Here is a 10,151-nt window from a genome sequence, read left to right on the forward strand (position 1 = left end):
CTGTTAAAAACGAATATCCTTAGAAGATGCCTCCAGTTGAAAGTCCTGCCTTCTAAGTCACCTGTCTATTACAGCAGCAAGGCAACAAGGAAGCAACCTTCTGTTTCAAACACAGCCTTCATCCTATTTGAATCGGGCTCTTTCCAAAACAAAGAGCAGCAACCTTGTAAGCTTCTGTGCTACCTCCTAACCCCAGTAGATGGAAGCATTCCCTCATGCGTATTATCCATCCATCCATTATCCTAGCTGACTATGGGTGAGAGGCAGGGTAACACCCTGGACAAGTCACCAGATCATTGCAGGGCTGACACATAGAGACAAACAACCATTCACTCTCACATTCACACATAGTACAGTCAATTTAGAGCCACCAATTAGTTTAACCTGCTTGTCTTTGGACTGTGGGGGAAACTGGAGCACCCAGAGGGAGAATATGCAAACTTCACTCAGAAAGGCCCTCATTAGCTGCTGGGCTTGAACCCAGGACCTTCTTGCTGTGAGGCAACAGTGCTAACCACTACACCACTGTGCTATTATTGCTGCTGCTGCTACTACATCACAACTAAAAAAAATAATAGTTCGTGCAGTGGTTAGCACTGTCGCCTTACATCAAGATGGTTCTGGGTTTCAAACTCATAGCCACCTGGGACGTTACTATATGGAGTTTGTGTGTGACTGTGTGGGTTTCCTAAAATTTTGGTCTACAACCACCTTCATAGAACAAGTACGAACCTGCCACTATCAGAGCTCCAGTATAACACTCACCCAGTCATGATATTACTGCCAATGCACACATGGGCTTATCTGCATGGACCAAAATTCTCAACCAATTTTCAACAAAATTTGGTCTTTATTCACCATTACAAGTGTTCAGAAGCTGAAAGGGTTGGCAGGTTCCACTGAGATCAGACTCAGAGCTGTAGAATTGGCCCGTTATCATCTTGAAAAGAGTTTGGTCCATATTGAAAGTAACAGAGGGTTTGGGACATGAACATTTAATTGACCAAAACAAAAGCTTCACTTGAGACAACCTGTCTACTTTAGTACAGCACTTGGAATACAGACTTTGTAGGTTCCACAAAGCATGGAACTCAGATTGCTGGATTCAGAGTCCTAACCATCAGAAGTGGACAGTAACAAAGTACATTTACTTGAGTACTGTACTTAAGTACACTTTTTGAGTATCTGTACTTTACTTGAGTATTATTTTTTTTTAGAAACTTATGACTTTCACTTCACTACATTTGAAAAGCAAATATAGTACTTTTTACTCCACTACATTTCTATCCAGGTCCTCGTTACTATGAAGCGGCTTTGAAAGTGGATGTTTTTTTTCTTTTCTTTTCTAAAACATGATTGTTTTTTTTTTCCCAGGTGACACTGAGACAGCCTATCAGTAATCACTAGGGTCATGTCACATCCATAGACTGTCTAAAATCAAGTTCAATTATTTCTCAGCTGATGGCAGAATGGAAGGAAACAGTTCTTCTGAGGAATGCACACACTCATGGCCATACCTAGAACCCATGTTTCAGTTTTCTGAAAGGATTAAAGATTCGTTTCATTTTAAATGTTTGCTTTGTTTGCCGAAAACAAACCACATCACGGCCTTCAGAAACTCGACATCCATTCATTTCTCCTGAGTGGGATGATTAAATTTTTATTTATTTATTTATTTATTTATTTACTTACTTATTTTTCTTTAGAGCTTGGATGTCAATTTCAGTTGTCATTGCCATGTTTTTATACTTTGCCATTTAATACAATGTTGCTTTAAATTTTGATTTTTAAAGAAAATGAATATGTTCTTAATCCTGAGTGTCTGTTGTTATTTTGTGAATTCTTACCTTTATAACTGCATTGTAATTTAAGGTACAAAACACTTAAGTTGTCTACTGGTGGTGTGTATGAGGTAAGGGTTAGGGCTAGAAAACTATATACCTAGAAGGGTAATTGCAGTATACTCCAAAACTAAAAAGTGGACTAGATGTACCGTATATAACCATTAACTAATAGTATATTTCCAATATGCTATAAAGCATACTTTAGTAAACTAAAAAGGTGGACTAGAAGTATAAAACAAGTAAACTCGTGGTATATTTCCAGTATACTATGAAGTACGCTTTTGTAAACTAAAGAGTGGACTACAAGTATAGAACTAGTAAACTATTAGTATATAAGTTTACTTGTGGTATACTTGCAGTACAAAATAAAAAATACTAGTTGTATACTCAGAGTTTACTTCTCTTCGACTTAAAGTATACTTTTTATAAACTAAAAGTGGGCCAATTTAGTCCCAAGAAGTATTAGATTAGTTTACTTACAAGTATACTGTGAATTCAAGTACCTGGGGTCAGCTGTGCAGGAAAATGGGGGCTGCGATAGTGAGGTGAGAGAGAGAGTGCAGGCAGGGTGGAGCAGTTGAAGGATTTCGGGAGTCATTTGTGATAGGAAAGTCCCAGCAAAAGTGAAAGGTAAGATGTATAAGACAGTTGTGAGACCAGCTGTGATGTATGGATTGGAGACCGTACCCTTAACGAAGAGGCAGGAGGCAAAGTTAGAGGTGGCAGAGTTGAGGATGTTAAGGTTTGCGATGGGAGGTTGGACAGGATAAGGAACGAGCACATCAGAGGGACAGCACATGTAGAGAGCTTGGGAATTAAGCTAAGAGAGATGAGACTGAGATGGTATGGGCACATCCTGAGAAGAGATGCAGAGCATGTTGGAAGGAGAATGTTGAGGATGGAGCTGCCAGACAAACGAAAACGAGGAAGGCCAAAGAGGAGGTACATGGATGTGGTGAGAGAGGACATGAAAGTGGCAGGTGTGGTAGACAGGGAGCAATGGAGACGAGCAGCCAAAAGAAGAAAAAGACTTACAAGTATACTGTAAGTACATTAATATCAGTATACTTGGTATACAAACGTATACTTAAGGAAGTAATAAAATGAACTTATTTTTGATAAATGTAGGGCTCGTTCCAATACAGAGAGCAGCTCTCATGTAGGGCGGCACGGTGGTGTAGTGGTTAGCGCTGTCGCCTCACAGCAAGAAGGTCCGGGTTCGAGGCCGGTGAGGGCCTTTCTGTGCAGAGTTTGCATGTTCTCCCTGTGTTCGTGTGGGTTTCATCCGGGTGCTCCGGTTTCCCCCACAATCCAAAGACATGCAGGTTAGGTTAACTGGTGACTCTAAATTGACTGTAGGTGTGAATGGTTGTCTGTGTCTATGTGTCAGCCCTGTGATGAGCTGGCGACTTGTCCAGGGTGTACCCTGCCTTTCGCCCGTAGTCAGCTGGGATAGGCTCCAGCTTGCCTGCGACCCTGTAGAACAGGATAAAGCGGCTAGAGATTCTCGAAGTCGGACATCCGGGTACTTTTGACGTCAGGTCACATGACCTTGGAGCCGCCATATTTAACTAGGGGAAAGCCTGGCTTTATTGTGTTACACTGTGTTAGCAATAAAATGCTTAAAAGCTGTTGTGTTGTTGGCTGCACAGCCAATGCAAACAAGAACCCAGCATTAAAGTTTCATATGTTGCCATTAGGTGGGAAAAGACGTTTGCAGTGGCTGAGAGCCATAAATGGAAGTGAAATCAAGTCTGATGGATCTGTGAACCATGAGAAGCTCTGGGAGCCTAACTCTAACTATACTTATGTTTGTGGGCAACACTTTATAAGTGGTGAGTAATCATTGAGAATAAAATCCAATAGAATGTTAAGATATATTTGTTTATCTTCACTGTATGGATCAGGATGTAATACTGCAAGACACTAAATGTATGTATTTGACCTCTTTGTTTACTTGTGTTAGTGCTTGTGTACTGAACTGGTGCATGTAAAGGCTTGAATTTTTAAATGTGAGTTATTTTATAGGCTTATTCCCAAATAGATAAGTGGCAAGTAGGACAAATTACTATATCATATGGACAAGTGTATATCTCACTCATCTCATTATCTCTAGCCGCTTTTATCCTGTTCTACAGGGTCGCAGGCAAGCTGGAGCCTATCCCAGCTGACTACGGGCGAAAGGCGGGGTACACCCTGGACAAGTCGCCAGGTTCTCATCTCATTATCTCTAGCTGCTTTATCCTGTCCTACAGGGTCGCAGGCAAGCTGGAGCCTATCCCAGCTGACTACGGGCGAAAGGCGGGGTACACCCTGGACAAGTCGCCAGGTTACCAAAATGATTTGTGTTAAAAATATGTTTTAATGTAATAATGTTTTCTGCAGTTGTCTTTTATTAAATATATAAATTATTATATCTATACATTATTAATATAGCGGGCGGCACGGTGGTGTAGTGGTTGTCACCTCACAGCAAGAAGGTCCTGGGTTCGAGCCCCGTGGCCGGCGAGGGCCTTTCTGTGTGGAGTTTGCATGTTCTCCCTGTGTCCGCGTGGGTTTCCTCCGGGTGCTCCGGTTTCCCCCAAAGACATGCAGGTTAGGTTTTAACTGGTGACTTCAAATTGACCGTGAGTGTGAATGGTTGTCTGTGTCTATGTGTCAGCCCTGTGATGACCTGGCGACTTGTCCAGGGTGTACCCCGCCTTTCGCCCGTAGTCAGCTGGGATAGGCTCCAGCTTGCCTGCGACCCTCTAGAACAGGATAAAGTGGCTAGAGATAATGAGATGAGATTATTAATATATTCATTTTATATATATTTTATCGATATTTCTATCCACATCTTTACTTTTAATAAAAATGGATTGACAGTATGTGGTTTCACTGAAGTATGTATCAGTAATGATGTACCAAAACCTAGTAGTGCTGCGTGCTTCCCCTAATTCCCCTAACATGTACGCTCTCTCTTTCCCCTAGTCAAATATGGCGGGCCTGTTGTCAAGGTGTGTCACGTGATCGTGACGTCACGCCGACTTCGAGAATAATGAGATGAGATGAGCTCTCATGTAAGTTTCTGTGCTACCTCCTAACCCCAGCAGATGTCAGCATTCCCTCGTTCTTATTCTGCTTCTGAATCGCTTGACAAAGTTCTCTTGCTTTCAAGAAAACCTTGATAAACTCTTGCTCGGTCATTATCTTAAACATAGGCTACATTTTAACCAGCAAAAAAACACTGCAGCAGCAAACCAGGACAGGGGGAAGTTTTATTTACTTTTAAATAATCTGATATTGACAAGGGAATGAAAAGCATGAACAGTACACAACATCCACGACGTGAAATTTCGAACAGGTGCCTGGTTCGTTCCAAGGAGGACCTTCAGACTGCACCCCCCCGTGAGCAGGTGAGTTGGTTCAGTCCAGTGTATAATTATAAGCGTCTCAGGGCTCGTGTAGTGAGTTGTTGACTGGGAGGGAAAGCTGGTCACTTTGTGTCCCCGAGATGTTAAGGACGGAAGGAAGTGAGTGCTGGGGCACTTTAGTCATGTTTGTAGTTGGTGTTTAGATGCTATAAGACCAGACTGTTCTTTTTGGTGTAGCTTTGAGCGCTCTGTGCATACAATAACCTGACCTATAATGTTGCCTTGGAAGAAGAACAAGTTTGACCTGATCGAGGAAGACAAGCAGTCCAAGCACAAGGGCTACGCGGTGAGTCTGAACTACTCTGCGCTCACCACGCTGGCCAAGGCGTGTCCGGAGAGCGCACTGAACCGGGTCGGCAGCATGTTCAAGTCCAAGAGGAAAAAGGTGAAGATCACGAGCGAGGACCCCACGTACACGGTGCTGTATTTGGGCAACGCGACCACCATCCAGTCCAAGGGTGACGGGTGCACGGATGTGGCCGTGAGCAAGATCTGGAACAAGAGCGAGATGGGAAAGAGTGGCACGAAGATGCGGCTGACCGTGAGCTCACACGGCGTGCGCATGGTGCACATGGACGAGCAAGCGCGCAGACCTGGACACCTTTACTTGCTGCACCGGATCACCTACTGCGTCGCTGATCCACGCCTGCCCAGGATCTTCGCCTGGATCTACCGGCACGAGATGAAGCACAAGGCGGTGATGTTGCGCTGCCATGCCGTGCTCGTGTCCCGGCCGGAGAAAGCCAAAGCCATGGCGCTGCTCTTGTACCAGACTTCAGCCACGGCGCTGGCGGAGTTCAAGAGGCTCAAACGTCGCGACGACGCACGGCACCAGCAGCAGCAGCTGATCGGCGAGCAGACCATCCCACTCGTGCCGCTGCGCAAGCTGCTGAACGGCCAGTGCTGCTACAAGCCTCCGGTGGAGCGCAGCAGGAGCGCACCCAAACTCGGCTCCATCACCGAGGACCTGCTCGGAGAGGAAGCCGAAGAAAAAGCCACGCAGTTTGAATGCGAGGACGTGCTGGACACGGACGACGAGCGCGCAGGCAACGAGAAACCCGGCCTGTGCCAGCTCATTAACGACTTAGGCGAGATGGGCATTGGGAACGACGTGCGGACTCTAAAAGCGGACCTCAGTGTGACCAGGCTGCTGTCTGGAGAAAGCACCAGCAGCGAGTCGTCTCTCGAGAACAGTCACGAACCTGCTGCGCTCGCGTCCCACAACGCCGACGAGCGCAAAACGCCAGAAGTGGGCTGAACTCCGGGCGCAAGTGCTGGGCGGCTGTTCGCTTGTGGCCGATGTTCACCATGTCGTCTCTTGTGCCACTGTTCCAAAATCCGTTTCACTTGAAAGGGCGCTCATGCGCTTCGAGGTCTGGACTGCATGATGAATAAGCCATGTTTCCATCCAAGCGTTCTGATCTTACTCTACATGCAAGGTCTTTATATATATATATTTTTTTTTGAAAAATGGGTTATTTGCTATATTTTATGCCATACGTTTTATAATTCGGATAAAACACTCCTCTTTCCACCCTAAAAAGTATTTTATTTATTTTTTTAAAAAATGTTTTCTTTCTGCAAGCATTGCAAACCATCTGACACAAAATCAGAAGGGGGGATTTTTTTTTCTCCTCCAAATAATAAATGTAGAATGATGCCATTCTAAAATACAGCGAATAATATATAAATGCCTTATTCTTTACATTTGCTGAAGAATAATAATGCAGATATAAAAACCATTATATTAAAGGAAATCCTCATTATGAAATCGTTTGATAAATCGTGCAGGTTTGCCCTGGTCTGAAGTTTGAAACCTTGCAGGTCGATATGGAAAGGACGTTGACTGATGTGCAACAGTCAAATGTGGAGTTTCATTTTTATCTAAAACAAATGAAATTTGTGGCTGCCTGATGTGCACATGCACGGACTCACTCACTGTCTATAGTTGAGGTCAAGTGTTACAGAAGTGATGTACAAGCAAGGATGTGACATGTTTTGTTCACTGAAACGGGGCTGATAAACACTGAATTCTGTCTGGGTTTTTTGATTGTTCAGTTTTTGGGTTTAGTCAAATTTGGATGGAACCCTGGCTGGAGGGAGAACAAACCAAGGTGCAGTCAACCTCAGGCCAAACTGGGACAAGGAATAATGCGCAATAACGATGCTTTCTCTTTCCTAGCACACAGTTTTACATTCAAGATTGTTTACCCAATTCATTTCCCTAAAGGAAATGTTTTTTTTTTTTTTTTTATTATTGAAGTTAATTTCCATGTTCAGGACATTCCATTTTCTGTTCCTTAATTTTGCACTGTTGTGTATCTACTTCATGTTAATGATACTGTATACAACATTTTTGTTAACTTTTGAATGTTCTTATAAAAAAAATCAATGTTATCTTTGCTGTGCAAAAGAGAAGCTATCTAATGTACTGAGATGTAAATATTCATGTGTATTTTTTTAAAGAGGTTAATGTTCATTGTTTTTGTGTATCTTGAAAAATGACTAATAAAAAAGATCACAGAACATCCTGACAGATTATTATTCACCTAAATGTTAACCAGTAAGCCTGAAGTGTTTTATTCAGTGGGTGATACAGTAGTGGCCATGATTTTTCTGAATGCAGGTTATTTAGATGGGTCACATCCATCAAATTCAGGTTATTCTGTGTCCCTGCTCAAGCACAGCCAAGCTGAATTTGCACAGACACTGAAGTTCACTTGCGCATAGCAGTAGGTCTACACACCCATCACTGCTATGGCTTATTTTGGTTTAAAGTGAAATGTTTAGTCTCTGGTCCCCATAGTTGGATCATTTTCCTGGCTACTTCACAGTGAGACAATATTCACAAAGCTTTTGATGAAACTTGCATGGATGTGAACATTAACATTCCAGGCAGAGCTATATTTTGCTATGGTGACACTAAATCAAACCTTCTCTCATACACCAGAGGCCTTTAAAAAACAGCATGCAAAAATGTGTGCCTGTAAATTTTACAGTTCTTTGATTAGATGAAATGAGAGTTGCAGTCATGTTCTGTGACTTTCCATCTGAAACTTGGCAAGAGATCATCACAAGAGGCATCCTTATACATACTGTCAAGTGTGTAGCTCCAGTTTACACTATGGCACTACTGGCCAGCTTCCACATGTGGATTTTAACTTAACCTCTGAACACAGAAGTTAAAAAAAAAAAATCCATCTCCTGTTTTTGAACAGTGGTGGTATTTGGTTTTCAAGCAGCAGAATGGCCAAATTGGCAACAATCACAGATCAGGCTAAAATGCTAACACCATCAGCCTGCATGCACAGGAGAGACATGTGATTCTGATTCCTGCTGCTGTAACAATAAGAGCACTTGGGTTACATGATTAGACACTGAGTGAAATATAATGGTCATAATTTGCTAAATGCAGTAACACAAAGCCTGCCTAGCAGAGATGCTTCTCGAAGACGTATGTTTCCGACGTCAAGCATAGTAACCCGCTGTAAAACTCTGCTAAAACAATTTTTGCTACATGCTCTGTGTCACGGTGGTGTAGTGGTTAGCACTGTCGCCTCACAGCAAGAAGGTCCGGGTTCGAACCCCGTGGCCGGCGAGGGCCTTTCTGTGTGGAGTTTGCATGTTCTCCGCGTGGGTTTCCTCCGGGTGCTCCGGTTTCCCCCACAGTCCAAAGACATGCAGGTTAGGTTAACTGGTGACTCTAAATTGACCGTAGGTGTGAGTGTGAATGGTTGTCTGTGTCTATGTGTCAGCCTTGTGATGACCTGGCGACTTGTCCAGGGTGTACCCCGCCTTTCGCCCGTAGTCAGCTGGGATAGGCTCCAGCTTGCCTGCGACCCTGTAGAACAGGATAAAGCGGCTAGAGATAATGAGATGAGATGAGATATCTGATAAGTAAATAAAAATAAACTGAAAGCATACTCTCTTATTTTTAGTTTAAAATAAGTATACTAGAAGCACACTTGAATAAACTTATTTTGGTAAGGGTAATTATGACTATTCTTGCCAATTTGCACCTTTAACCAAAGACTGATGGCATGCACTGTACAATATGTCAAAGTTACATCATGAAGTCCTTATACTGCAGCAGATTCATTCATTATCCATACTGCTTATACACAGTGGGTGAGCTGGAGCCAATCCCAGCTGACATTGGGGAACAGGTAGGGTACACCCTGGCCAGGTTGCCAGTCTATCATAGACAGCCATTCACACCTATAGATGACTTGCAACCATGTGATCAAAATGTGCTATGTCATGAGCGTCCACCATGATGGTGGATATACAAAGCAACTAGGATGGCAGCTGCTGAAAGTGTGTCTGTAAACAATGCTGAATTTTCTCAGTATTACTACAATTTGAACAATTGAAAGAAGATACATATGTTTGGGTTTTGACCCATATTATTTAAAAAAGTCAGGCTTTTCTGAAGATAAGATGCTTCTACTGACCATCGAGTACGAATACAGGTCATTTCATCCAAAGCTTTTTCATATGCGCTATCAGTTATTTTATATTTCAGATATTTGTTTGTTCGAAAAAAGGAGGAATTCTCGAAAAAAGGTGGAATTTGACTGAAGCAAAACACATTTTTGTAAAGCAAATGAGTGCCATAGTATGGATGATGTTAAATCTTTAGGCGCCAAGCAGCGCTCTCGTGGGGGCTTCGTTCGCAAATCCCAGGCTGAGGCATGGGCCTACCAACCCGAGACTGTGGTCTTTCCAAGGGGGAGGCTTAGAGGGAGGTGCCGGTCAAATTTGGCTTCACTGCGAGCTCCATTGGCTGAGTTATTAATTTTTAAAGCCGGCTGGATCATGTTAAATCTTTAGGCCGGGAGCAGTGCTGTCGCAGGGCTTTCATTCGCGAACACCAGAATACCTGAAATAT

General features: G+C 43.2%; 1 protein-coding gene across 1 annotated transcript; it reads left to right on the plus strand.

The window, feature by feature from the left end:
• The first annotated feature begins 5,286 nt into the window (after nt 1-5,286).
• On the plus strand, nt 5,287-7,733 carry fam43a (family with sequence similarity 43 member A). The gene has a single exon (XM_060940610.1). The coding sequence runs from the start codon at nt 5,475-5,477 to the stop codon at nt 6,516-6,518; it is 1,044 nt and encodes a 347-aa protein (XP_060796593.1). The 5' UTR covers nt 5,287-5,474; the 3' UTR covers nt 6,519-7,733.
• The last annotated feature ends 2,418 nt before the right edge of the window (nt 7,734-10,151 follow it).

Source organism: Neoarius graeffei, chromosome 15 (genome assembly GCF_027579695.1).
Source record: "Neoarius graeffei isolate fNeoGra1 chromosome 15, fNeoGra1.pri, whole genome shotgun sequence".
NCBI classification, from domain to species: Eukaryota; Metazoa; Chordata; class Actinopteri; order Siluriformes; family Ariidae; genus Neoarius; species Neoarius graeffei.